The sequence below is a fragment of the Pseudopipra pipra genome, chromosome 3 (assembly GCF_036250125.1).
Source record: "Pseudopipra pipra isolate bDixPip1 chromosome 3, bDixPip1.hap1, whole genome shotgun sequence".
In the NCBI taxonomy this organism is placed as follows: domain Eukaryota; kingdom Metazoa; phylum Chordata; class Aves; order Passeriformes; family Pipridae; genus Pseudopipra; species Pseudopipra pipra.
The window spans coordinates 43,004,132-43,032,058 of record NC_087551.1 but is presented as its reverse complement, the minus strand read 5'-3'; the positions used below and the strand labels follow the sequence as shown (position 1 = coordinate 43,032,058).

Sequence of the window (27,927 nt, the reverse complement as noted above, 5' to 3'; positions counted from 1 at the left end):
TCAGGCATCAGAAGAGATTGGTTCTCAGTTTGGGATTTGGCTTAGAAATAGTTCTCAGGTAATTTTCTTCGAAATACATGACTTTGGATGTTAGGTTATAACAACAGAGTTTTTCCAGGGTCTGTCAGTAAAGAATTCCCATCTGTATCATTTCTGCAGCTTTCCTCCTTGACCCTCATTGTTCCAAGCTGAGTTTAATCTGTATTTCTACCTGTAAAATGGTTTTGCTGTAAGTCAGACTACCACAGCACAGAGACAACTACGGACCTTGATTGCAGGTGCTGATCTGCAAGAGAAGTCTGATGTCACTGTGCCCCCCCATGTTAGCACTATCATGTGTGGGTGTCCTTTCTGGGCCATGGACACACAGCTGTATCACATCCCCCCTGCACACACTGCACACACACTTATACCACCACAGCTGCCTCCCTCCCCCCACCATTTTGTCTCTTCACTGCCAGCGCAGGGTTTGCGTATCCTCTCTGAGATGATGGATGTTTCAATTGTGATAGGGGTCTCTATTCCACACAAGCATCTGAAAGCACTTCGCAAAAATAGCTCACCACGTCTCAGACAAGCAATCTGACATGCAGAAATAGGAAATAGCCTTACTTGCCTTGAAGGGTATTTTAACATTCCCTACCACTGTGCTATTCTCTCACAGGCACAAATGACCTTCTCCCTGTTAGAACAACCAGGAGGCCCCCATTTTCCTAAGGTCCTGGAAAGATTAAGTGACACAGGTCCAAGGTTGCACAGGAAGTCTGGAGGGAGCACTGGAAATAGAAGGGGGCCCTCCTGAGTCCCTCCACAGTGCTTTGACCACAAGACCATCCTTCCTCTCCCAAGGTTACACATCAGGTCTGTGGTAGAGACAGGAATAGCATCCAAGTTTCCTGACACACAAGCTGTCCTTCTGTGCTGTGTACAAAGTAAGCACAAATATCAATTTATAAACATGTGTCTTGCAATTAAACTTAAGACATGCTGTCTGAAGCCTAAGTTTCCTACGTATCAAAAGCTGTGACACACTTCATTAACAAATCCCCTTCCACAACCAGGGCAGCTAATACCTCCCAGCAGCTAACCTCTTCTGCTGCTTCAGTGCCTCTAACTTCCTGACAGGTCTTGTCTGTGCCAACAATGCAAATGCTGCTTGCCACAGAGACACAGGTTTGCTGGCAGAGGTGTAGACTGAGGGGCGCCCTTTCTGGCCACTGTTGAGACCTGCTACCGAACAAGGAGATCAAGTCCTCCCTGGCTGCTGCAGGGTGGAAGGGAGGAGATGTTGCAGGCTAAGGTGGGGGCATGAAGAGACGGTGCCAGAGTGGCAGCGTGAGAAGGGACCCTAGGCCCCCAAAGTCCTGGCATAGTGCATGGGGCTGGCACCAGAGGAATGAGTTGCCCAGGGGACAGACCTGGTTAGGCCAGCCACAGGCTTTCATATTCCCCACCCTTGGGGGCACACACTGCATCAGTACATGTAGCTTCCCTGGGGAGAGACAGAGATGTGCTGTGTCAGGGGGGGCACGGTGCCATGTGTCCCTGCAGTTCGCTGGAGCCTTTCCATTAATTTAATGGGCTTTGGATCAGGCCCTGAATTCTCAGCTGTCCCAGCTCAATGGACTCCCCAGGCAGGCTCTCCTCTCATTTTAGATAGAGGATGCCTTTCGGAGACCCTGCTGACCAGGAGGTTCCTGCCATTCTTTGGCAGCAGAGGTCCCGTCCTGGAGTGAGCACAGCCCCATCACTACCCCCAGCCCACAGTGTACACCACCTGCACACATGGCTCTGCACCTGCATCTGCTACCCTCTCTCTCAAGTAAAGACATGCACAACTTCCACCCCCTACCCAGAATCATCCATTTTGTATCCCAGGAAGGCCCAGATACAAAAGGCAAAGAGTGTGGATTCAGTGCTCCAAATTGCATACCTCAACCTTCTCTGCTCATCAAGAGCCCCATATACACACCCAGTCAGGTTTGGGGGACGTAGAAGAAATAAATCTTGCATGTGACAGTAGCCTCAACCCCGCTCAAGACAGAAAAGGAAGAAGCCATTGGGCTCATCTGTGTGCCCATCATTTCAGAATCTGCTTCAGAAGGGTGGAACCATGCCTTTCCCGTTGCCCACAGTATGTTTTCGCTCACTCTCCAAGCTCAGCACTGCTGATAAATAGCACATTTGGACAAACCGAGCTTTCCAAAGCTGTTTTATTTTTAAACAAAGATAGGTGGATGCCAGTGATGTGCCTCTTCACAAAAGCAAGAAGCTGCGTGCTTTTCCAAACCTTTACCTGACACTATCTTAAAGTAGTACTTGCTGTAGCACAAAAGACCTGACATTACAGAGATACTCAACCACCAATGGCCTTCCTTCCATTACTGCTATTTCTACAGCATTAAGAGGGCCCAGCTGAGACCGTGGCACTGACTGTGCAAAGTGCAGTACATCGTAAGAGAGGAGCCTGCTCCATAAAGCTTGAGAAGAAGAGGAAATACAGAGAAATAAAATTATTGGCCTCTGCTGATTAACATGCAGCATAACATGAAAGCAACTTAGTTAAGGCAAACTAAACTGAGGAAATTGCCTGAACATTCAGGGAGATGGGGTCACACTGTCCTACTATGAAGGCAACTGGCACCAGGAACAAAGCAGAAACCAAAGATGCAACTAATACTTCAGACAGGTACCATAGCAAGCAAAGTTGTGGCTACCAGTCAATTCATTGCCATTCTTTCCTGGAGAGGGAAGTGCCACTCCCTGGGAGGGATGACTGAGAGAGCTCACATCCCAGGGATGCGCATCAAGGACCTGAACTAGGGGCCCTCACTGGTGTGTCCCAAACTCCCCTGGACTCCAAACAAGTGTTTGAGGTTGCAAGAAATGAAGAGTTGAGTCATGACAAGCCCTATATCTGGATTGCAATGGAGTGCATTTGACTCTTGCTCCTCCTCAAGAAGTGATGCCATATGCATTTATATACACATATAGCTCAACATAACTGAGCAAACATTACTCAAGGTTTTGACATTTGTCTTTGGGGTAAGAGTGAGCAGAACCATGGGGTTAACAGTTCAGAAGGTTAGGAGGGAAAAGAATAGGGTCTACACACAAGTTGTTTCCCAGCCTTTGTAATAGGTTTCAGTCCTACCCAATGCACCTGTGAGTCCACAGAAGCCTGTCATATGCCTGGTTGCAAAATTCAGTCAGTTCATCACTGGTTATTGAATAAACATGGCACTCTGTTTATCATTAATAATATTTATTTTGGAAAAATATTTTAAAAATGAATTTCTTCATTAACAAAACGGTAAAAAAAAAATCAAATAACATTTGCACAATATTCCATAAATACATTTATATACAAAAAAATATAGTCACATAGACCCGAAGTGCCTTTGTACATATTTACCAAAAATTTAAATTATAAAAAAATGAACATCACAAAATACTCAAGCTTTACAATTATCATGAAAATATTTTTACAGATTAAAAAAAATAACACACTTTTTCTCACCTAGTAAAAACACATTTTAGTATCAAAAAAGACAATAAAGGCAGTGTTTGTGTCTCTAATCCAAGAAAAGACTGGCTCATGATAATCCAAAATATACACTTCAGGCAGTGCATGCTTCTTATGTAGTAAGTAAGTCCATTCATTTAAATATATATAGAAAAGCAACTGACCATAGTGCAATGATAAAATTCATAAAAGGCAGTGCAACAGTAATCCTTGAACACAGACCCTTGCCTGGTGTCCATCTTGTTTCTTTACTTTGCAGTCACTTTGCTAACTTCAGTAGAGAACCAGCTCAAGCCTGAATTTAGTTTCTCAGCAGCAGTCAGTGAAGGAATCTATCTCCCATTCCTCTTTCAGCAGCATTCATTGGGGCACGTCTCCTCTGAAATTGTTCTGAACAACCATTTTGCCATATCACCTCTGTTTTACACCTGGCAAGAGAAAACACAGAGATCGGGAGAGGTTAATGAAAAGCACAAAGAGATTTGTAAGGTTGCAGAGGGACAGAACTCTGAATGAAGCGCACTAAGAGGTAGGTCAGCAGACAACAACCACACTGTCGTTGTACCCTCATCTACAAAACTTGTCAAACCCACAACATCCACAACAGCAAGTCACTGAGCTTGTCTTTACAACATCCACAGCATGGCAAACTCAAGCTGGCTGGATTTCAACAGGTACAAACCACTATGGCACCGTGAAAAATTTTAGCTACCCTGACGTGTTGGATGACAGTTGTGAACCAAGACTTTTCTCTACTGTTCCAACCACCAGGCAGTATACTAACCTCAGTTGCTATAATGCACTCATCTTTCTCTTCTGATATGACATACACTGACTGGTATTTTGTGTCCTTTGAAGTGGAATATACTGAATCTGGTCGCTTTCTTTCAGAAGAATCACTATTGAAGACAAAAAGAATAAGAACAGGTCAGATGGCTGTTGCTTAACGCTACCCATGAGAAATACACACCCCCCATCAAAGTCAAGCTGCACCCCATGCTCAGATGTGAGATACCTCTTTAGTTGTACTGCACTTTTCTCCTCTGCTTCTGAATCATACATTTCACACTTGGCTTCACATTTGCTGTGCTCCTCCTTAACAGAGTCCTCATTCTTGAGTTCATGCACCAAATTGTAATCCACTGATGGGTATCTGACTTTGTAGCCATTTTTATCAGAGTTATCGCTGTGAAAGTCTACTTTCTTATTTGTGTTTTTAATCTGAGTGGCACCAATTACACTTATGGAAATGTCCTTCTCGCGCTGGCAGTTTGCCAGGTTATTCATGGTCTCAGTCTCACTCCTGCAGGCATCAGGCTGGTGGTGCCTCTTCTGCACTCTGAGCCTGATGCAGACGACCACAGCAGCACACCCCAGCAGCAGCATAAGAACGAGAATAATTCCAGCGCAGACGGCAATCCAGGGGAACTGGGAGTTCTGGCCTTCCGTGTACTTCTCAGTGAAGTCAACGATGACCGGTCCCTGAGGTGGCTCAGGGAGCAAAAATTGGCAGTTGAGCCCGCCGTACCCCCGGGCACACTCACAGACATAGCGGTTGTTTCTTTCATGGCAGGTGGCCCCATTGTGGCAAGGGTTGTGCTCGCATCTGCTCACCGGGGTGCTGCAGTTCTTCCCATTGTATCCCGGGGGGCAGGTGCAGGAATAGTCATTGACGCCATCCTGGCAGGTCCCTCCATTGACGCAGGGAAAGGAGGCGCAGTCATCCACGTTATCATCGCAGTGTCTCCCAGTGAAGCCAGCCTGGCACTGGCATATATAGGAGTTCCCCAGATCGACACACTGGGCTCCTGCAAGACATCAAGGGGGACGAGCACTGAGTGGTGGGCAGCCAGACGCAACAGCTTCCCACTTGCTGTTTCAGGGCAACTGTCACAATCAGCTGAGGAAAGCTTTCTCTTTGAGAGTTAGCTCAAACTTTGCCAAATCTGATCTACCACAAAAAGTACATTTGTTTAAGAAAGATTCTTTTGCAGATTTATTTTTCATTCTCAGTCCTATTCCTTTTTTAATATTTCACTTTGTTTTGGACAACAAAGCTGGTCCAGGTCATGTTAACACCACAGTCTCATGTTACAGAGTTTGAGTGTCAGTGAATGAGGAGGACTATAGTAAAGAAATTCTTCACTAGTTTAATCAAAACAGGGAGATTACTGTTACCAGATTACAAATAATAAAATTTAACACTAGTTTGGCATTTGCATCCGCAGATCTCAAAGACTCTTAGCGAAACATTTGCAAATATAATCTTCCACGTTTTCATGCATGAAGCTTCAGGCCAAGTTACCCGGCCACAGCCATCCCTTGAGAAAATGCAATCTGCAGCAGTGGCCCAAACCACATCACTGCTTTCTTAGCACAGATCCTCCACCAAGTCAACTACTGACATGACAAGGATCTTTTTACAAGAGCATATAGTGATAGGACAAGGGGGAATGGCTTTAACCTGAGAGAGAGCAGGTTTAGATTAGATATTAGGAAAAAATTCTTTACTATAAAGGTGGTGAGGTACTGGAGCAACTTGCCCAGAGAAGTGGTTGATGTCCCATCCCTGGAAGTGTTCAAGGCCAGGCTGGATGAGGCTATGAACAACCTGGTCTAGTGAAAGGTGTCCTTGCTCATGGCAGGGGTTTGGAACTAGATGTTCTTTAAAGTCTCTTCCAAACATTCTATGATTCTATGATTGATCGGCCTTGTTACGAATTTCAGAACAGAAGCCAAAGTAAATCCATACTCAAAGTATGGTCTCCTTTCAGAAGACTACTGTAGCATGTTTGGCCTTACCATTAGCACAAGGGCTGGAACTGCAGTAATCGATTTTCTTTTCACAGTTGAACCCAGAATAACCCAGTGGGCAGCGGCAGCTGTAACCCCCATCAGGGTTATCAGTGCATCGCCCACCATTGAAGCATGGTCCGTCAGCACAAGTCATTGCACTCAGCTCACAGTTTTTCCCATAAAAGCCTGGGGGGCAAGTACAGGAATAGCTGTTCTCGAGATCCTGGGGGGAGGAAACAAGAAATTATCAAAATATTTATCTGAAGTTGCTCTGAAATCCAAAAAGGGATTTTGAAAATTAGTAAGACTGCCATTAACTCCTCTCTTGGAGTTTCAGATGACACAAACTACTCAAACTTACAGTACAGCTTCCACCATTCTTGCAAGGGTTGGCGTCACATTCATTGATTTCAATCTCACAATTGGAGCCTGTGTACCCAGGGCGGCAAGAACAAGTGTAGCTCCCCTGACCAGTGTTGGTGCAAGTGGCACCATTCTTGCAGGGCTTGTGATGGGTGCAGTAGTTCAGGTCTGAAAAAGATATTTTTTTTAAAAGAAAGTAGTCAAGATACTTTCTACTTTGCAGGGCTAGCACAAGGGTGGGTGAGTTAGAAATAGCCACTGGCTTTCTGGGTTTTAAAACAGACACTGAGGGAAGAACTGAGAACTCACCTTGATTGCAGAAAAGGCCACCCCAGCCTTCCTGGCAATTGCACTGCCAGGGCTGCTGACACGTACCATGGAGGCAGCCTGGGTATCGGATGCACTCATCACAATATCGCCCCTGCCAACCCACTCTGCATCTGAAAAAAAACGACAACAAAGTCTGGTCAGATTTAGATTTCTCACAGTTGGAAACCCTATCACAAACTCTGCAAACACATTGATGTCAGGGATCAAGTTTCCTAAAAGCCCTCAGTGCTCCTTCATCAAGGAAAGTCACCAAGTCCAATCGTAGCATCAGCTTTCATTGGTCCCAGCTATTTCTTCCACTTCCTAAGATAGAGCCATGGTTCCAGATAATTTGTTTACTCTAATAACAAACAGCTAAACCTTAGGCACTGTAAACTCATTAGGTTATTATTAATAGTACTGATGTTTGACTTCTAGAATTATACTTTGATCTGGCATCACCTGGATTTCTCAGATTTCCATTTAATATGAAGAAAGGCCTTTAAACTGACCGTTCAAGTGTTCAGTGGCTTACTTAACACCAGAGCATCAACATTAAAAGACAAAGAAGAAGGCAGGAGGGGAGCAAAAAACTTACTTGCATTCCCCAGGTTTTTCACAAAATCCATGTTGCTCATCACATCCAGGCAAACAAATTGCTGTAAACAAACCAAGCAGGGAAAGACATCAGCACTGGTGCCAAAACAACTCTCTTTTACAAGTCTGATTAGGAGAGCACCTTGTGGGTGGGGAGCGAGTCCCTTTTACTAGGTCGGGGCAGTTAAGCACAGCTGAATTAATCTCTGGAGTCTGCAGGAGTATTGATCTCGCCCCGTAACTGGGCACTTTACTTATTACCGGGGATGAGCATTCTTCTTAATACAGTTGCACACAGACAAAAGAGGGCTCACAATTGCTCCCTTCCCCACAGCCCCTCACCCCCCTTCCCTTCCCAGTGAGGGTCAGAAGTCCTTTTTTCCAATTCTATGCACACAGCTCCACCTCTTAATATCCCCCGAAAGTGTGTGTGCAGATAAGAGTGGACAGCTGGTGTGCAGGGTGCCAGTGCAAGACAGCTGCTCTATTGTCTATTCTCTCCCAGCAGCTGCCCCACTGCAACAATACCCCGGCCCCGGAGCCAATGGGGCCGTCGGCCGGCGACCGGGCAGCCTATCCCTGCCCACAGCTAATCTATGGCACGCGCGTGATTTCGCTGAAAAAAAAACTTTTTTTTTTCTTATTCAAATAAATAAGTCTAAAGTTCTTCCTCCCTCCTTCCCCCCTCCGGCCCACTCCGAAAAGGGGCGGGCGGGTGGGTGCAGCCCTGGTAAAAGAGGTAAGCGAGCCAGCGGGAGGGAGGATGAGAGAAGGGAAAAAAGGGACTTCTGCTCATTACTTCGCCTGGTTATGGAACTCATTAAGCAGGCACTGCAAAGTTTTAATTCAACAAAGCCAGCCGGAGACAATGGCATGCGAGGGGAAAGGCGGGGAGGGGGGGAAGAAAAAGAAAGAAAGGATCGGCGCTGATAATCAGATCGCCTCCAAGTTGGAAAGAATGGAGCTAGGGGCAAGGCAACGGGAAGCAATCTGCAACTGGCTGCTCCACTCACTAACGGCAAAACATTCTTTTTGCATGCACACATAAACACATCTCCCCTGCTAGTACGTTTGCGTCGGTGTTATAATCTGTTTTTTTGTGAGAGGGAAAACAGAGAAGAGTGTACATAATGAGTCAAGAAAGATGGACAGCCTTCTGCTTTGCTGTGGGAATAGCAGAGGTATAGAGGCATCTGAATGTGCTGACAGCCCCAAAAGAGCTCATTATCAAAACGCTTCCTTTTCCCCCACCCCTTGACACAACTGGGCTGGGCACTTTTGATCATGGGAAAGGTTGTAGCTCCCATTTAAAACACTATCAAAGGAAATGCAGCCCCTCTGCCTGCTGTTTATTGTGAAACATTGTACCATGAACTGCTAAAAGCATCCTAGCAGTCACTAACGGTGTGAAAAATCAATCTGGGATTGTTCCATACCACAGTGTAGGTGTGTTTAAACAGAAACAAAAAGACAAGAAAACTGAGTGGCTGCTTTACAGCCTGTAAAACTGTTTTCTCCCTTCTTGCCTGGCCCTTTGATGACTGGAGAGGAGCACTCGCCCAGTATGTCATCTGCCAGCATATTTCAGATCCACGTATACACACAAACAGAGAATGCCATCGCAAGCTGCAGCAGGAGCTCTGTGTGCACATTTGGGTGTACACCTCTGTGTATCTACAAAGGGTGGTAATCTTGTACAACCTGAAAGAATCTGACATCCCTGACTATCCTCTCTGTGACCTGACTACTGTCCCAGATTTTCCTTCTGTATCAACACACCATACTCCTCAAAAACTTCAAGCTCAGGAGTATGTTTCCTGTCCCTCACTACTTTATTAGTAGCAACAAACACAGCAATGGCAGAGAAGAGAGATGGAGAAGTTGAATGTTTTTATGGCCCCAGGTGCAACCATCTCTGTTAGTGGCAGCATATGAGTACCCCAAAAGACAGTCTAGAAGCCACAGAGGAATTATCTTGGACCTCCCAATATTTTTCTCAATACAAAGATCAGTCTGTAACAAGCCTACCAATAAGCCTGACATATGGATATTGTCAAAGCCTACCTCCCTCCCCTGAAGCCATGTACCCTGCAGATGGTCATATCAAAGTCACATGGTTGAAGGGGTGGATAAGTATTAAAAGTAGTCCTGATATATTTTAATAAACCCTCAAGCAACTGCTGAACATTTTGTTATCCAGGCTAAAGCAAATGAGCAAGAGTGTAATGTTGACACCAACATCTTTTTGGCTTGAAAAGGGGCAATGCTGAGGATCTCCCATGCCCCACACTGGTAAGGCCTGTGCACAGAACCAGACTTCAACAACCATTGCTTGATTCTCCCTCTCCTGGGAGGCCTGGGGGCCTGAAGTTAAGAGAAACATCCTCTCTCTGCCAACCCCAAGAGCTCAGGGGACACTGCTGCAACTGGTACCCAAGGAGACAAGAAAGCGGATACTCACGCTCAGTGCAGTACTGGCCTTTCCAGCCCGGGTTGCAGACTTTCTCGCCACGTTCTCCACAAGTGAAGTGACCAAAGGCATCATCCCGGGGGCGGCAGAAGACAGAACAGCCTTCTCCGTAGTAGTGCTCGTCGCACACAAAGCGATAGGAGTACTTGAGGTCAGTGCGGCCACTGCTGTGCAGGTCCTGGGACCACTCTTCACCCACTGCCAAGTGTCTCTGGGTGGCCAGGCGGCTGATGAGGCGCTCGGGGTTTTCTGTGTGAAAGCGGAGAGGAGATGAGAGGAATGATTAGGGAGCCCAAAGCAGGCAAGGGCATAGGAAGACACTCAATTAGGGTTGTCTGATGGGAAGGGAACTGCAGAGTCAGGATGACACTGGCTGCATGCCAACAGGTTGACCTCTCTTGCCATGGTCTACCAAAGAGGAGAATGTGCTGCACACTGCAGAGAGAGGGGCCAAGTAGGGCTGCAGGGCTGGGATTTTTCTGGGGAAAAGTGTGTTTTGGGACACTTACCTGTTGTGAGGTCATCAGGTGAGTCCGTATGCAGAGCCTCAATGATGAGCGAGAAGGTGCCCTGTGGAAGGAAGGAACAGAAACAACCCACCAGGAGAGCATGAGAGCAGGTAGGCCCAAGGGGCAACACCACCAGTCCCCGGGAGTTATCAGTCGTTTTCTCTCTCCTACCCTGACACTTCAAAGGGATTGGTAGCCCCTTGGAAAGACACTTTCCCAGCTGGGGTGGCCAGGCACGTGGGATGGGATGGGATGGGATGGGATGGGATGGGATGGGATGGGATGGGATGGGATGGGATGGGATGGGATGGGATGGGATGGGACGGATGTGTGCCACCCCCTCCCACATCTCCCCCGACTTACAGGCCAGGTGAAGCCGAAGGGGAAGCGGATGGGGTTGCTGAAGGCAGGGTCAGCGCCGCCCGCGCCATCGGGAACGCTGAAGGAGTTGGCGCCGAGGACGGGGGTGATGGCGCTACCGTAGGTGCAGGGTGGCTCGGGGGAGACGCTGGCCTGGTAGTGCTTGAGGCAGACGCGGAAGAAGGTCTTGCAGTCGCACTGCTGGAGCCCGCCGGCGCCGGGGCCGCCCCCGCGGCAGCAGTTGCGGTTGCTGAGCAGCCCCTTCTTATTGACAAACTCCTGCAGCTTCAGCTCGAAGACCCCGGAGGAGCCGACCTGCGGGGCAGTAACAGCGGCCGTCAGCCCGCCGAGCAGCTCAGTCCCCCGCCCTACCCCGACCCTGACCGGCCGAGCAGCGGAGGGACTGGAGTCCCATGCCCCTCCCCGTTTCTCCCGGCTGCAACAGACAGCGACAGTCCCCGGCACACCCGCGGGACCTCCCGGTGTATGAATCCCCCCGTGCAGGGATCCCTCCCCGGTGCAAGCATTTCTGTCCTCCACCCCGCGGGCACTTACCTGGCAGCGGCTCAGCAGCACCGAGAGGAGGGCGAGCGTCAGCAGGAACCGACCTCCCATTTTGGAGGTGCAGCTCTGGTGCCCTCGCTTTCCTCCCCCTTGACTTCTCGTCAGAGAGAAAAGGGGAAAGTGTCTCTCGGAGTAAGGGAAAAAACACAGCGGCCAAAGCCGCCTGCCCCAGCAGAGCTGGAAGAGTTAGTGTCACGGTCTCCTTCTTTCAGGAGTGTCTCTGACTTTTTTTTCCTCTCTGTCGATACCTCTAGGTGTAGCCTGTCGGCAACTGACAGATCTTTCGGGTGGCAAAAGAAAAAGAAAGGAAAAGAGGACAAAAAATATTTTTAAAAAAGGGCTAAGATTAATCTGTTAAACTCTTTTTCTTTCGCAATCCACGATGCTCCTCCTTTTCTCCAGGAAGAAAAAAATAAAAATAATAAAGTAAAAGCAACTTAATTCCCAACAGAGGCAGAGAAAAGACTTCCCAAGGAAGATTAAAAATTGGCGATCTGGAAATCCCTGCAGAGGCAGCGGCGGAGGCAGCGGCGATAATTCCCGGTGCGGTGGGATGCGGGAGCGGCTCTGCGCGGTCGCGCTCGCCCTGCGCACGTCGGGGCTGGTGGGTGTCAAACAGCAGCGGCGGCGGGTATGTCACGTCGGAGCCTTGAACCCCTTCTTTTCTTTTCTTTTTTCTTTTTTTTTTTTTTTTTCAAAGGAAGCGAAGTTCTCTTTCCTTGTTGTGGGTTTACTTTTGTTTTTAGAGGAATCCCAGCCAGCAAAAATAAACTCGTGTCTCAACAGCAGCGCACAGAGCGTGTCTGGGTGTGCTCCTACGGGGGAGGGGGGTGCCTGCTCTGCTCTAGTCCGCTCCGGTCCGCTCTGCGCCGAGCGAGAGTGGTCTCGGCTCGGCTCTGCGGCTCTCTCCGAGGGTGAAGCGCTAAGGATCTGCCTCTCCTTGGGCGCCTGCCGCCCTTATATCCCGCCGGCCGCCTGCATGCCTAATGAGATGCAAATGAGCAGCCCCCCAATCTGGCTAGAGCTGTCACAAAGGAGCCACTTTTCCAAACCCTCCTCTCAATGGATCGCCAAATGGTCAGTGAGCTGTAAAATGTGCAACCCTCCTCCCCCTCCCCTCCGCACTCACAAAACGTGTTCATTTACATTCCTGCAAATTTGGTAACCGCAAGAATCCCCCTTCTGCTCCGGGGAGAGAGTAACACCCCCTCTGCACCGGAGAGAGGCAGTGCAACACGCTCCCGCCACAGAGCAGCCCCGGGGACGGCGGGCTGTAATTGCCTCTTGGAACGTGCAAAGCAGCCGCCGTGACCCCAAAAAGTGACTGGGTGATCGTGATCACTCCAAGGGGCATATCCGGCCTTAAAGGGACGAGGGAGGTGGACGCCAGCGAGCCACAACGAGGGGAGTCCCATCCCATGAAATTCACACCGAATCTACCCCGGCATAACCGGGGTAATTGGGGAGGGGGGCAACGAATGTAGGCGAAGTGAGCCGAGGCTCGCTCTTGCCGTCACTCCGCTCACGGCGTGCATTCCGCCTGCGGAGGGACGGGGGAATTCCTGAGGGTCCCGGCGTCGGGGGAGCGCGCGGGCGGGTTGGCGGCGGGGACCAGTGGAGGGGACCCGTCTGCGGGGCTCCGCGGGTCTTGTCCCCGTCACCACTGCTGCCGGAGAGAGCGATTCACTCCTCCCGGGTCCCGCACCCCTCTATGATTATTATCATCACCAGCAACCTCTCCCTCTCTCTCTCTCTCCCTCTCTCTTTTTTTCCTCCTTCAGCTTAGTAAAAAGTGAGTTTGGTGTGTGTCGTTCGCGTGGCTGTCATTAAGGCCGTTTGTTATTGTGTGAGGGCTGAATCAGTTAGTTCTTTGTGCTCTCAGCTGTATGGTAATGTAGACAGCACCTGCTCCCTGCACAATGCGAGGGAGAGAAAGAGCTCCCCTCGGCGCACGCTACTGCCTCTACAACAATGTCCGCACATTTTTTAAAGAAATCCCTTCCAGCACTTCCCCCCTCCGTAACACACACTCTCTCTCACACACACACACACGCGCGCACACACACACACACAAAATAAACCAGGCCAACTTTACACCAGCCATCACCTTATTATTTTTTTTTACATATCCACCAGACAGTACAACTTTTGTTTTGATCTCAAAAGCATGGAAAGGAATTTACTGATGCGGTGAAAGGAGGATAGAGACTATTACCATTTGAGTAGTTTTTAAACGATGGGTGGAAGTGGGGGATAAAAGTTGGAGGGTGACTCTGGCATGTCATTCGAAGCAATTTTTCACTTTGTTTGGGCCCTCTGTTTAAACACCTTTGGTAGGCGCAGGCGCATTCATTAGGATGCAAGGTGTAACTGTCTCTGTAAATGTCATTTTAATTGTAACAGATCATTTCAGCACAGATTAAGCTTGTATGCGAAAGGAAAGGGTTTGGCTACAATAACCTCACTGTAGGTATGCCATGCTAAAAGCCTTATTATGGTGACTTTATTGGGTTGAAACGTGCATTTGCATGGCAAAATGTGACTTTCATTGAAGCAGATGTCTTGATCACAAATTATCTTACAATGCGCTAGAAAAAAAAAATCTTAAAGACTTCTGAAAGTAAAAGCATTGAGCAATACCAATTAAAAGAAAATCACTAATGAGTTCATTCAGCTCAGCTCTTCTCAACTGTTCCAGGACTGTAGCTGCCCACGTTCATTTAGTGGGGGTTTGTGGCACCTACCCCAAACCCAGACAGGTACCCCCGGCACTTAAACAAGCATCCAGATATTTGCAACATTTCACCACTCAACACGTGTCTTTTATATCTAATTGTGGTCGAACGAGCCATCCACATCCAGGTGCTCTTTTCCTCCCCTCCAGTCGAAGCATAAGCGAAAGTTTAAATGTACAGGAATGTTTGAGTTTATTGGGTTTTTTTATCCGGGAGTTGTATCTGGGCAGAGAGGGGAGCAGCCATCCCGCAGGCACCGCGCAGATGTAGGGATGTACGGAGGGAGGCCCAGGAGGGAGCGGAGCCCCGGCCGTCCGCCCCCACGGTGCCCAGCCTCGGCAGCGGGAAGCGGGGAGGCGCATCCCGCAGCAGCGCCGGTTTTCACTGCACATTACTTTTGCCACCTAGCGTCAACATCTTTTCAAGTGGCCTGCGCTGCTTCGCAAACTTTGCTGTGGCGTTAGCGCCGGGAAAGGAAGAGAGACAGGAGAAAAACATCACTTCATATCTAGTTTACTAAGCGAGTGGGGCGGGGAGAAGAGAGCGGCAGAATCTGTGTTGAAATTTGGGGGTGGCCCATCGGTGGAGGCGAGAAGTGATATATCACCGCGGATCTTTTAATCTGCGCGAGATAGAAACTTGGTCCACTAGCATTCCCTTCCTAAAAAAAAAAAAAAGAAAGAAAAAGTTACACACGCGAGGGCTTTAACTTAGTGATAGGGGGGAAAAAAAAAAAACAAACCACCAAACCACAAAACAACCGAAAAAACTTGCCCCCAAATTCTTAACAACCCCCCTTCGGTACCGGGTATTTGTTAAATTGACGTGGCACAGATTTCTCGATTACCGCTGCTGAGCGTGACTGAAAGGCGCCGTGAGAGCCGGCAGGATCCTGCCCACGGCGCTCATTCTTCTCCGGCTTAATTTATGCCACGCGATTCTGTATTGGGGAAATCAAGCAGAAAGCTCCTTTTTCTGCTTTTTTCCCCCCTCTCCCTCTCTCTTTCAGATGCTGGGCTAACGGGGAGACTGTTTAACTTAAGTGTTTCTATAGGAGGCTGTTGTAGTTTAACTCCTGCCCACCAGTAGCTGAGGCGAACAAAGGAGGGACTCGAGGTCTAACTATTCATCCATTCTCTGCACTTTAATTTTCATTGATTTCGAAGACAAGGGGAGCCCTTAGGGATTCTCGCTGAAGGGGGATGACACGCCTTTAGACGCGATCAGCCCCCCAGCCAGCCATCTGCTCCCAACCAAATGGCGCTTTTTCGCTCCCAACCGCGTGTCTCCGCACCGCGCTCGCCCCCGGCCCCGCCGCCCCCGCGCTGTTAAACCGTGCCCGCGCACTGACACCGACCCCCGCTGCCGGGGATGGACGGACGAACGACCGCCCGCTCGCTCCCGTCCCGTCCCGTCCCGTCCGGCCGCCCTGCCCAGCCGCACCCGCCCAGCCGGGGTGAGCCGGCAGCGGGACCCCCAAAGGAGGGCGCGGAGCCCTGGGCCCCTCCAGGGCGCGGTGACCCCGCGCGGCCGGGACGCTGCGGGCCCGGCCCCGCCTGCTAGCGGCTCGTTGGGGCTGGTGGAGCATTGTGCTTGCCCTCCCTGCCCCTAATTGTTACCCTTCCCGCAACGCCGGCCCCCCTCTCCCGCCCAGGCAAGGATTTACGGTGGCGCCGCGCAGCAGCGCCTAGAGCTCCCCATCAGCCGCAGCTTTTATTTCTAAGCGAGCCAGATTATGGGAAAAGTCACTTCAAAAGGGGGAGTGTGGGGTGTGGGATATGCGTGTGTATTAATTAGGGCTACGCGCTACCATCGCTGGCGCGCAACCTTGATTTTTCCCCGGACGGAGGGCTCCGGGCATATGGCGAACGGTGCGTCGGCGGAGGGACGTGTACGTGTGGAGCTATGTGTAGCCGAGTGTGCATAATATTTTAATTAGGTCTATAGTCCCTACGGAGGTATGTGTGCGAGGCTGCCCTCCCGCCGCAGCCCTCCCCGCACATCCCCTTCACCTGTCCCTCCGGGCCGGGCCGGACGGGAGGGGATGGGAAGTGGGGGGAGGGCAAGCAGGGTGCCGCCGGGCCTGGGCTCTAGCTCACCCGTCGGCTCCAGGCTCGGAGGCATGATCGGGGTGCCGGCGCTGCCCCGGGCCCCGCCGCCGGGCGCCGCGACCCGAGGTGGGTGGGTGGGGGGCGCGGAGGTGCCGCGGTGCCGGAGGGGCGCTCCGCCGCCCTTGCCGTGTGCGGGGAGGGGGATTAAGAAGTTTAGCGTGTAGGTTAGCCCAAAGTTGCAAAGGCATGTGCTGATTAGAATAAGAAAGGGCAGTCGCGTGGCTCAGCTGGCACACAGCGAGACCAGATGATAGATAAGCAGCTCTGGGTCTTCCCTTCCCCCCAGCCCCCTTTTTCAAATCGCAAATCATCTGCTCCGGCCCTATCCTAGCCCCTCATTTTCATTACAATAGTTGTGTGTTTACCTGTGATCCTGGGACGGGGCATTCCTTTGTCTCCCGAAGAGATTACCGCAGCCAGCTGCTCTCCAGCCCTTCCCTGGGCAAATCCCGAAGTGGCCCCTATATGTGTTTTACAGATTGCTCACGAGGAGAAAGCAAGCCCCCCCACTTCCCCCCCTCGTTTCCCTACCATACTTGTTTGTTTGGGTTTGCTCCCTGGCTTGCTTCCGACGGGATTTTGCTTGTGGGAAACTACGAGGGATAAAATTGGTCACTCGTGTGCGTGAGCTGTCGTTGCTCCCGAAATGGGAAGGGTGCAGGGCTTCGTACTCCCGCCAGAGGGGCAGAACCACAGGGCGTCCTGGGGATGACAGGACATTAGGGGCTTCCCCCACCTTACCTTTCCCCGGCCCTAGAGTTCCCCTCGGTCAGGGACAGTACTGTCTCCCAAACCTCCCGTGGGTGCCCTGGGCCAGGCAGGTACCATTGTTTCCCTCAGGCCCTGCTCTGGTACATGGAGATCCATAGGCCCTCATGCCCATGTTACTCTGAGGAGCAGCTCGGCCTCGCATTTGGAGTACTGGCATCTTGGCCTGCCTAAAAATGAAGGATTCTCACAATCTTCAACATGCTAGAAACCACAGATTTAAACTAGAAAACCTTCTGAAGTCCCTTCACACATGAAATATCCCATGATCCTGAGATTTACCCTGTGCCTCACATCCCATTCACCCTGTTAGCCAAGCCTGGTGTAACCCCATGCAGCGCTGTGGCCTGGCTTGTCTTGGCGGGGGTGTCACAGACAAGGAGGGTGAGTGATAGGGCTCAGATCATGTACACAGGATAAAAAAATGTGACGGCACTTCTCAGAAAAATGCTTTTGCATTCTGGCCATAAGATTTCACTGGATGGCTGGAACGATTCCTTCCTGCTACCAGCTTCAGTAGAAATATTCACTGCCTTCACCTGTTCTCATAGGGAAACTCCTTCTTTTGCCCAGCTTTATTAAGCATCATCTTAAGCCAGAACTCCAAATAGTAGCTGCAAACTACCGCTCCAGACAGTAGCTGCCCAGACCTCTCTCTCCCCGTGACAGTAAGCACAGCATGTTGCTGTACTGCACTGCATTTCATGCATGAAGGGTTTTTCTGTTCCCCTGTGGCCTGCAGCCCCTTCACACAGTGTGTGCAACTTGTGCATTGTATGCTGACTGCAGCGCAAAACCTGCTGCTAATATACTTTGGAGGAGGAGAAGGGGGAGCAGTTTCATCATATGTTTTCAGGGCTTTCCAAGCCACTTCCAATTTGCACAGCTTTTATTTCTTTCTGCATTTTCTTCCATGGCAGGGAAGGCAGGGAGGAGAGAGAAGGTGGGGGCAAAAACTCCTCTGCAGAAGGTGATTATGAGAAAAAGGATGGATATGGATGGGGCGGGCCTGAGCTTTTGGAAATGCTGTCCCCTTTTCTGAGAGCATCTGCCCGGAGACGAACAGATGTGGGCACCTGCGGTGACAGGCCACATATGCTCTATCCTATTCACAGGCATTCAGACACGGCTACAATGGTGAGGCTTTGTGCACATGGAGTCACCAAATATATTAATCTGCGCTCCCCAGAGAACCGCTCTGTTTAATTTTTCACCGGCAATAACATCTGATCTAATCTTCCCATCGGCTCTCCCGTGCCCCTCTCTCCCCTCCCGGAAAGATGTGAAGTTATTCAGGTCCCCACCTGTTGCCGGCGGGGTGGGAGCGGGCCGTGTTCTCGGCGCGCCCGCAGCCGAGCCGTTATCTCCAGCCCGGGATGTGCGGCGGGTGCGCCCGGAGGAAAAACGGGAGTTCCCCTCCGCCGGCAATCGCCGGGCACAGCAAAGCGAACCCGCACCCCCCCCCTTAGGTAGCGCTGCCAAAGAGCGACATAAATCTCCGGTGTGCGACTCGGGGGGGTTCAAGCGATTTCGGTGCGCGACGCTTTCATGTCCCCACGGTCCCCCGTCCCCCCGCCCCGGCCAGGTTTGCTCGTGGGCACAATGGCCTCTCCGGCCCCATCGTGGCCGTACAAAGCCGGGGGACCCCATCCCGCGGGCGGGAACAGATGCAGGTCCCACCAGCCCGGCCCCCCTCCCGCAGCCAGCCGTGCCCGACGGGGATCGGGACCTCCCCTGCCCGCGCACCTCCCCTCCCCTCCCCGGCACCGCCCCCGCCGCCGGGCGCAGGCGCGGCCCCGCCCAAGGGAAGCGGAAGCGCCGCTCGGGTCAGTGCGGGGCGGTGGCTGGCGGGACTGGGGGGCCCGGGGGGCCCGGGGGGGTGGGCGCGGACTCAGCCCCAGCCCTGTCCCCGTCCCCATCCCCAACCCCCTCCCCAGCCCCCTCCCTGTCCCCGTCCCCTCACGGACCCCGGAGAGGCGGGGTCCGGCCCTGCCGGGGCTGGGCGCAGAGGCCCCCGCAGCTCGCGAGATCTTTAAAGGCCCCTTCCAACCCAAACCATTCTGCGATTAAAGAGGGTGGCATTCAAAAACTCTGTCTGGAGTGTGTTAGATCTTTAAACTCCGAGGATCCGGGAATACCTTTAAAAGCTGTCAATTCACAATGTGGTTTTTTTTCCTTTTTGAATTCCATAAGCACGTTTGGGGTTTTTTTTAATAATAAGAAATCTATACTCATTTTTCTGCCTAGACATACTTTTCTAAAGGCTATAAATCTGAAAATTTTTGTCATATTTATGAAAACCTTTTGATATTTACTTATTTCTCTGATATAAAAACCAGGAGTGGAAAGGAGAATGAATGAGTACTTATGTCTGGTTTGTTGATGGCAAGGAAACTGTTTCAAACTGTTACAAGGCCAGGACAAGGCAACAAGCTATCAGCAAAAGCAGAAAAACAGCAGTTCAGTTTCCAGGCTGCTGTCTTTTTTTTGCTTGCAGAATATCTTTATGGTTTTTATTATTGCATTTTAGAACGTTGTTTTTATTTTTCTTCTTTCAGACTGCAGTGAGTTTTGGAGAGAACAGCCATGGGCGTTAGAGGTTTGCAGGGATTTGTGTCAAGAGTTTGCCCTGATGCGTGCAAAACAGTAGATCTGAGAGAAATGGCAGAAAAACATCGTGTCGATCATCCTGATTTCCCACCTGTTATTGTAGTAGATGCCATGAGTTGTGTTAGATACTGGTACACACCAGAATTTTGGGTGTGTGGTGGCCAGTGGCGGGAGTACCTTGCCGTTTTAGAGGATTTTGTTAACGCTTTTATGGCAGCTGGTATCAAGTTGGTGTTTTACTTTGACGGAGTGGTAGAAGAGAAAAAGAGAGAGGAGTGGATCAAACGGAGGTGGAATAATACCAAGGAAATAGCTAGACTATTTCAGTTTATTAAGACTCACAGGAAACAACCAGGCAGAGAAATGTTTGTTCTTCCCTCAGCTTTGCCTACTTTTACACGTTATGCCCTGAAGTCACTTGGTCAAAAAACAGTATGCACGTTGCAAGAGGCAGACTTTGAGGTGGCTGCATATGGTTTGCAACACAACTGCATAGGAATTCTGGGGCAAGATAGTGACTACCTCATCTATAATACATGTCCCTACTTTTCCATTGAGAACCTCCGTTTGGACAGACTGGTCACTGTTATGTACTCTCGAGAGGAACTTTGCAATGTGTTGGGTATTAGTTTGACACACCTCCCTCTCTTTGCTGCCTTGCTTGGCAATGATGTTGTTCCAGAAAGCTTGTTGGAAGGCTTTTGGCACAAATGTTTAGCCACCAGTCCCCACAAGAACAACAGCTACAACAGAAGAACAAAAATACTTCTAGGTGTAGCAAATTACATCTCAAAAATTCCATGCTCATACAGCAGCCTGAAACATTTGGAAGACATGCTACCTCTGGGATCAGACAAAACCTTGCTATACAGAGGAGTAAAGTCCTATCTTTTACCTGGGCAGCAGTCTCCATGGATTCCTCCCAATGTAACAAATTGTCAAACGTTATCTCTTCAGCAGCAATCAGCCATCTGTCAAGATAAAGAAATCTTTCAGGTAACTTGTTTTCTAAAGCTTAGCGATCACTTTATTGCCATGACAACTTAGTGGAAGTTGGTAATTAGTACACTGAACCTATTGAATTAAATTTGCTTGTGCAAAATCTTTTGTCTGTTAAGTAGAGCCATGGTTAGGACTATTGCATGCATCACTATGAGGGGAGATGCAGCACATTTAGTAAAAAGTGGTTCTCTTTTTGAAGCATCAAGCAGGTCTAATAATGTGGAGCAACTGCTGTATAGGCCAATAGCTGGGCGTAGAGATGTATTTCCCGTGTATTACATGACGTATTGACTTCCTTTTACTTTGAGAACCCACAAGTCAGCCATGAGCTGGTCAGTGGTTTGCTTGGCTGTGCCTGGCACATGCAGTCAAGGTGCCAAAGAAAGCTGTGCTAAGAATGCAGAAGTTGAAATTGTGGTGGAAACTTCGTACAGAATTGTATCTTAGAGTTGTAGAATGGCTGGGGTTGGAAGGGACCTTAAAGATCACCTAATTCCAAACCCCTGCCCTGGACAGGGACACCTTCCACTAGACCGGGTTGCTCAGAGCCCCATCCAACCTGGCCTTGAACACTTCCAGGGATGCTCCACCACTTGTCTGGGCAACTTGGGCCAATGCCTCACCACCCTCACAGTAAAGAATTTTTTCCTAATAACTAATCTAAACCTACCTTCTTTCAGTTTAAAGCCATTTCTCTTCGTCCTGTAACTACATGCCTTTGTGAAAAGTCCTTTTCCAGCCCTCTTGTAGCTCCCTTTAGGTACTGGAAGGCTTCTCTAAGGTCTCCCCAGAGCCTTCTCTTCTCCAGGCTGAACAACCCCAACTCTCAGCCTGTCTTCGTAGGAGAGGTGCTCCAGCCCTCTGATCACCTTTGGACCTGCTCCAAGAGGTCTATGTCCTTCCTGTGGTGAGGAGCCCAGAACTGGACACAATACTCCAGGTGGGGTCTGAACAGAGCAGAGTAGATGGAGAGAATCTCCTCTCTTGACCTGCTGGCCACACTGCTTTTGATGCAGCCCAGGATGCAGTTGGCTTTCTGGGCTGCAAGCACACATTGCTGGTCAGGTCAAGCTGCTTGTCCAGCAACACCCTAAAGTCCTTCTCTGAGCTACTCTCAATTCATTCTCCATCCCACCTGTACTTGTGCTTGGGATTGCCCAGACCCATGTGCAGGACCTTGCACGTGGCCTTGTTTGAACTTCATGAGGTTTGCACAGGCCCACCTCTCCAGTTTCACTTATGGCTTCCCGCATGGGCAGGGACGTGCTGGTGTTGGGGTGAGAGATGGCACGTCAGATTGAGTCACTCTGGGACATTGGATATATTAGCTTAGGGTAGCCTACCCGGCTAATAGAATATGAGCTACCTTGCATCAGAATTTATGCAATAGTAGTAAGTCTAGAGTACAATTCTGTAAATTCATGGCATTTAAGATAACATACTGAGATTTAAAAAAGGAAATCTGTACAAGGAAGTGTATTTTAGACCCTATATTAGCCATCTGTCACTTCCTATTTTATTAGGTTCTCATAGACTTCATAGAGCCTTTGTCTCTCTTACTTATCTTGAGCATTTTCTTTAAAACAATTTTTCTGTTTCCTCATATTACTTCAAAGTAATCATATCATTTAAATTTTCCTTTAAAAAGACTATAAAACTTTTTATAACTACCTTGTAACCTATGCAATGCTCATTTCAGCTAAACTGCAGATATATTTGGGCTTTTTTTGTTATCCACACATAGGTACAATGCATGTCACTTTTGACTGTTGTAGTTAAATAGAAGACATTTTAAAAATCAGCAACCATACATCATAATATAATGGCCAGTCTTCGCGAGCGAAGATTTTGGGAAAGGTCATTAACCCTTCCAGCCTGCGCAGTGGATTTTTTTAGGTGAGACACAGCGTGCGCTGAACTGAGCCCACCCTTTAGTCCTGAGGTTCATCTGCCGGGGCCGAGCAAAGCTTGGACAGTGGCAGTGAGGTCCCCAGGATGTAGGTTTGTTTAGAGTGACCTTCTCTTAGGTGGATTGCCTACCAAGGCTGATGAGCTCCACCTGCCCAGGGGGCCGGGAATTGAACCCGGGTCGCAGCGGTGAGAGTCAGGCACTCTAACCACTAGACCACCAGAGGCCCCATACATCATAATAAAGTGTTGAAAAATACTGTTTATGCTTGAAGTGAAAGGAAAAATTAGCCAGAATGTAATTATCTACATTGGATTATGGCCAGGACAATAGTGGCAATATCCTTATTCCTTAAAAGAATGTACCATGCAGTCTTTATGACAAGTGGTCATTATTTCTTAGCTTGATCTTTCATTTGAAGAGTTGCAGTTCTCTAGCATCATGCTGAGCTACTGCTGTAATAAAATAATAATGGTTAGAAACTCCATTTAAGAATGCCTCTTCAACGTTGCTGCATAAATCCTATGTGAAGACAGTCCCTGGGCCAAGGAAATTAAAGTCAAAATGTTAGACATGTTAACTTCTCTTTTGTTTTTGTTACAGGTGTTTAAATATTTGTATATGTAATGTGTGTGCTTTGCTTCGTATTTTGAAACCCATATGTAGTTCTGCTTACATTGCACATAATCTGAACTGCATGCAAATGAGACACACTTCTCAATTCCAACTGTGAGGACGTAGCCTCGTGTTGCTCTTTCAGAAAAAAGAGCACAACTTTCTGGCTGACTGTAGGTATGAATCAGAAATATTTTTCAAGATACAGCACTGAATACAGCAATACTTCTGAAATCAGTTTGTATTTTTTTCAGGACATGAGGATATGTAGATTATTGGCAAATTACAATAAAGCAGTATTTTTAAATGACCCCATATCTGTGACAATGGTTTGTATGAAAAAGTTTAATGCTTCATTCAAATCATGCTTAGAAATACTTAATTCTGGTTTTTATTTTATACAAAAGTAGACTTGGGGGATTACATTGTTTACGCATATTAGGAACACTAAAATATTTCTTTCAGGGCAACCATTAATTTATTGCTATAAGCAAGTGCTCTGTTGACTGGCATTGTTCACAGAAGCCTATCATTGATTCTACGCTCATGTGAGAATTTCTTCTGAAAGTATGACATTTCAGTAGAATTAGTTTTGATCAGCAATGACCCAGTGTCTGACTGCAGCCTTGACCCGCTGAGTTCACAGGTTTGCAGATACTGGAATTCTGCAGAAATGGTGAATGGTGAACTCTGACCAGTGGTCTGCTAATTTGACAGCGAAAGAGGCGGTGATAGCTGCATGGATGGCACAACCCAAGTAATACAGATAGTGTGATACATGCAGGGAATGCAGAGCAGAGAGACGTCAGTGCCTGCTCACCATATGGCATGGGTCCTGAAGAATTTATTAGTGGCACCACATGGAAATAATTCACTCCGCTCAGCTGTTTGAACACCCCCATAGTTTTGGTCTGAGGTAGTGAAGTAGAAAGTCTGTCTGGGTCTCCACTTGGCCAGTCCAGGTTGCAAGTGTTACTGGTTGAAATTCTGCGCTGCCTACGAGCAGCTTTGTTGCTTTTGCATCTAAGCCACTCCAGACCAGCAGATCCTGTTGGTACCGAGGCTTCTGTGAGCCTGCTGCTGTAGCCAGATGTATCTGCATCCAGTGCGTGGTTAATATGCAGCCTGGGTGATGCTGTTACTCTACTTTGCAGCACCAGCCTGTAGACCTGGTTTTCCTCACTGGAGGGGATTGCATTTCTGTTCATGGGGAAGAGCTATTGCAAAGTAAATGTGTCATGAAGTTAAATATTCTAATTTCGCCAGAATGTAAACTGCACAAAGTCAGCACAGAGAAGAAATAGAGCTGTCTTATGTAGTTCATCTTGCAATAAAATTAGAAGTTTGGGGTTTGTCATGCCTTCACTCACTGTTTAAAGAGAAAAGATACATTTTCAGGTGACTAAAGGAGGACAGATATGTCTGAATTCAGAAATCATTTTAAGAATAATTACTCTCTAAAAAACTGTCATTCAAGCTCCCAAGTTTTAAGAATTAAAAGAGGGGCTAAGAAAGACAATAATAGGTTTCCTGGGGATTCCTGTCTATTAAAAGATAGAGGTCTGAAACTACAGTATACTGGTGTTTTTTGAAAAAGGACTTTTTCCCTCCCTGGCTATTTCGTCTATTGTCACTGATAGAAAAAGAACTATTTCTTCAAACAGTGAATACATTTTGTTACATTTTGATCCTTCTTATTTTTGGAAATAATGCCTTCTTCTTTCTTTGAAAAAACAGTTAGCTAAAGAACAACATATCCAATCTGAAAATTATTCAGTCTTCAATATCCTGAGTAATGGAGTTATTGAGTGCAGCAACTCTTTGGAAGATGATTGTGATACAGAGATTCCTGGACAGTCACTTATCTACCGCCCTGCTCGTCAGCATATTTATTCTGTCTTGTTGGAATCTGGAAAAGGTAAGAATTAAACTACTTACATAGTTATTCAAGCATATGTTCAATTTTGAAATATGAAATCTTGAATTCATTTCTTCAGTGGCTACATCAGCATTTAGGATAAAAGGCATTTAGGATAAAAAGTGCATTTAGGAGAAAAACGCTGGGCAGCTGAAGTGTACTTCTTATGGAATCAAGAGAAAATGTGACAGTGAAATTGTGGGCTTTTTTCTACATGCTGTTCCATTTCACTGCTTTTAAAGTGATTTTAAAAAATTGGGGATTCTTTCCTTGTTAAATGGGAAGTTGTGAAAGTAGTTAGTGATCAAAAGATTGAGCAAAACAATGATCTTTAGAAGATTTTTGAAGGTTTGAGAGTATATGAAACCTTATGTTGCTTTGGTAAGCGTGGCTCCTGATGAATTAGTGAGTTGTAATACACTTTTGCAGAAACAATAATGCACTGTTAAAATTTTATGTTCTGTTGATTTTAAGTCTGCAATTTTAAGACCAGTCAAATATAGTTACTGTAATAATGCAAATGCAAGTAGTCATGCCAGCGATTATTAGTTCTTTCATCCAAGTGCAAGAAAATATGATTTCTTTATCCGGCGGTATAAACAGAATCTGTAGCAGGTACATATATCTGTGCTTCTATTCATCTCCTCCAAGACAGAGAGTTCTTTATTCACATCCTTGGAAAATTTCGTGTTCTTAAGACTTCCATTAGTTAAATGTTATCTTTACAGTGTCTTTCAGGCAGTGAGTTGAAAATAAAATGTGTACTGAACTTTTGTTCTTTTGAATATGTTGATTTCTCCACAGTAATCACTTTACATTTTATTGATGAAAGTGCACCGCCACCAAACCTAATATTCAAAATATTTGCTTAGAAAGGCACAGAAAGGTAATTAAGTACATGACTTCCTTCAGCAGCCAGAGGTTGAAGTTGTGCCATAATAGGAAAAAAAAATAGGAAAAACTGAATCAGAGTTTACATAGTCATTTGGAGACAGTAACAAAAATCTCAGCAGTAATCATGCATATCTGTCATTTTTCATTTTTCGGCCTGCTGCCTCTACATTTTGTAGACAATTATAACTTGATTGAGTTTTGTTTATTCCTCTAAGCAGCAGGATATTCACTGATGTTTTCAGAAACACCCATACCAAAATTTCTAATTAACAATTTTTTGCTGTGAGATGTCAGGGTAATAGGCAGATCTACATTTGTGTTACAGTGGGTTTAGAACTCCAAGATTAGAAGTGAAATACAGAAACATTAATTTAGAATCATACTGAAAATTAAATTTGAATGTGAAATATGTCTTCTTTTAAGAAAGTGATTTTAGAATAAAACCACATGTAGCATGTATTATTTATTCGTAGTTCAGGCTTCAAATATATTTGATTTTTGAGATAATTTTTTAAAATAAATAATAGTGTCCCCTCAATCCTTAACCCTTCCAGAAAGGTAGGTAGAGTGTGTCTGCATAACACCTCTATTAAATCTGTGTTGGAAAATGATCTCCTTGCAGTTTGCAAATCTGCTTATTTACTGTTAACTGGCAAAGCAGCCAACATTTAGGTTACAGTTTTAGTAAAAACAGGTTAAATATAATGTAAACTGTTTCCTCTACTCTGAAATAAGATACTGTTAGTTTTGAACATCTAGGGTGAGATTTCCAAGGGTGCCTAAGAGACCCACAAATCCATAGGAGCAGGATGTCCTTTGAAACCTTTGATATCCTTTGAAACCATTGGCCTATACCATGCCACTTTGCCTGAAGCCATAGTGGAATAAGTGTTTCTTTTCCTGCCAGTGTAAGTAATTCTCTTGCACAGCCACTCATTTCAGTCTCTGTGCATCCTCTCAGTTGTGCTGGTGCAGCTGTTTGTGCAGCTGTGTGGTGGCCTAGTTTGAGAAACTGAAAATAGCCTCTCTCTCTCTCTCTCTCTCTTCCCTCCCTTTCTTGCAGTCAGGTAACTAACCTGGTTTTGTTTCCCCATCTGACTCTGTGTAGCCACATATAGCTGTGGTGAAACATCCCAAGGGAATGGCAGAGTGTTGGAATGAGCAAATTAGCGGCCTCCTGTAAAAGTTAGCAGTGCTGCTGAAAGAATTGCTCATGGCTTTGGTATAGTTTGACGTACAGTAAGCATGTATGTATCTCTACTCATGGGAATGTTGCAGAATCACAGCCTTAATTTTGACCCTCCAAAAATAAATAGGGTGCTGATGGTGATTCTGATAACGTGCCACCTCTTGCCTATTTTAAAAGTACATTTATGATTAATTGAGCTATTTCTGATTATTACCTGAAATATTCCATATAGTGATATAAATTGTCAACTTTTTAGCATCCTTCCTATAAAAAGTACTTTTGGAAAAATTCAAGTAGGAGGGCAAAATAACAATAAATAATGCATCTTGATAGGCCAGCCAACCTCTTTCTTGTGTGTGCAAAGAGTTCAGAATAAAGCCAGCAGGTTTTGGCACTAGCAAAGTCTATGGAAATATCTGCACCTGCATGACCGTTGCCAATTAGGACATTATGTAATGTAGCCTAAGCCCGTGGCCAGCTCCTGGAAGTCCTGGCATCACTCCCAGTTCTAACATTAGCAGGCTAGACTGATTCTCACTTTGACACGGTCAAAAACATTTCACTAGCAGAATTTTTGCCGGTTATCACCAGTGACCACTCAGGAGGGCTGGCATTATTGCAGGTGTAGAGGAACACATGTAGCAGCGTTTTCCAGCTGTCTTGTGTTTTGCACATAGTTGAA

At 47.4% G+C, this 27,927-nt stretch overlaps 2 protein-coding genes and 1 long non-coding RNA gene across 3 annotated transcripts in view; 1 reads left to right on the top strand and 2 right to left on the bottom strand.

Annotated features, from left to right (window-relative positions):
• Nucleotides 1–3,248: 3,248 nt before the first annotated feature.
• On the bottom strand, nucleotides 3,249–12,441 carry DLL1 (delta like canonical Notch ligand 1). The gene is made up of 11 exons (XM_064648872.1): nucleotides 11,486–12,441; nucleotides 10,934–11,245; nucleotides 10,571–10,631; nucleotides 10,053–10,310; nucleotides 7,593–7,653; nucleotides 6,995–7,125; nucleotides 6,684–6,853; nucleotides 6,329–6,545; nucleotides 4,542–5,334; nucleotides 4,311–4,425; nucleotides 3,249–3,954 (listed from the first exon to the last, which is right to left on the bottom strand). Exons 1-11 carry the CDS (start codon nucleotides 11,543–11,545, stop codon nucleotides 3,949–3,951), a joined length of 2,184 nt encoding a protein of 727 aa, XP_064504942.1. The 5' UTR covers nucleotides 11,546–12,441; the 3' UTR covers nucleotides 3,249–3,948.
• A 1,420-nt stretch (nucleotides 12,442–13,861) lies between these two features.
• LOC135411404 (uncharacterized) lies at nucleotides 13,862–18,790 on the bottom strand. The gene is made up of 3 exons (XR_010429137.1): nucleotides 18,413–18,790; nucleotides 16,706–16,801; nucleotides 13,862–14,890 (listed from the first exon to the last, which is right to left on the bottom strand). It is a non-coding gene; the product is annotated as an uncharacterized LOC135411404 (long non-coding RNA).
• Nucleotides 18,791–18,880: 90 nt separating this feature from the next.
• FAM120B (family with sequence similarity 120 member B) overlaps nucleotides 18,881–27,927 on the top strand; it is a 49,323-nt gene continuing 40,276 nt past the window's right edge. The window contains exons 1-3 of the mRNA XM_064648873.1: nucleotides 18,881–18,934; nucleotides 19,667–20,714; nucleotides 24,982–25,162. Coding sequence (XP_064504943.1) covers nucleotides 19,695–20,714; nucleotides 24,982–25,162 — 1,201 coding nt within the window. The 5' untranslated portion in view covers nucleotides 18,881–18,934; nucleotides 19,667–19,694. The remainder of the gene's footprint in view (nucleotides 18,935–19,666; nucleotides 20,715–24,981; nucleotides 25,163–27,927) is intronic.

Excerpts from the sequence above, each read along its gene's own strand:
- DLL1 (XM_064648872.1), bottom strand. The coding sequence starts at position 11,545 with ATGGGAGGTCGGTTCCTGCTGACGCTCGCCCTCCTCTCGGTGCTGCTG. Across the intron at positions 6,546-6,683 it reads AGAATGGTGGAAGCTGTACT|GATCTCGAGAACAGCTATTC; the intron begins GTAAGTTTGAGT and ends TCCTCCCCCCAG. Across the intron at positions 5,335-6,328 it reads TTCCAGCCCTTGTGCTAATG|GAGCCCAGTGTGTCGATCTG; the intron begins GTAAGGCCAAAC and ends GATGTCTTGCAG.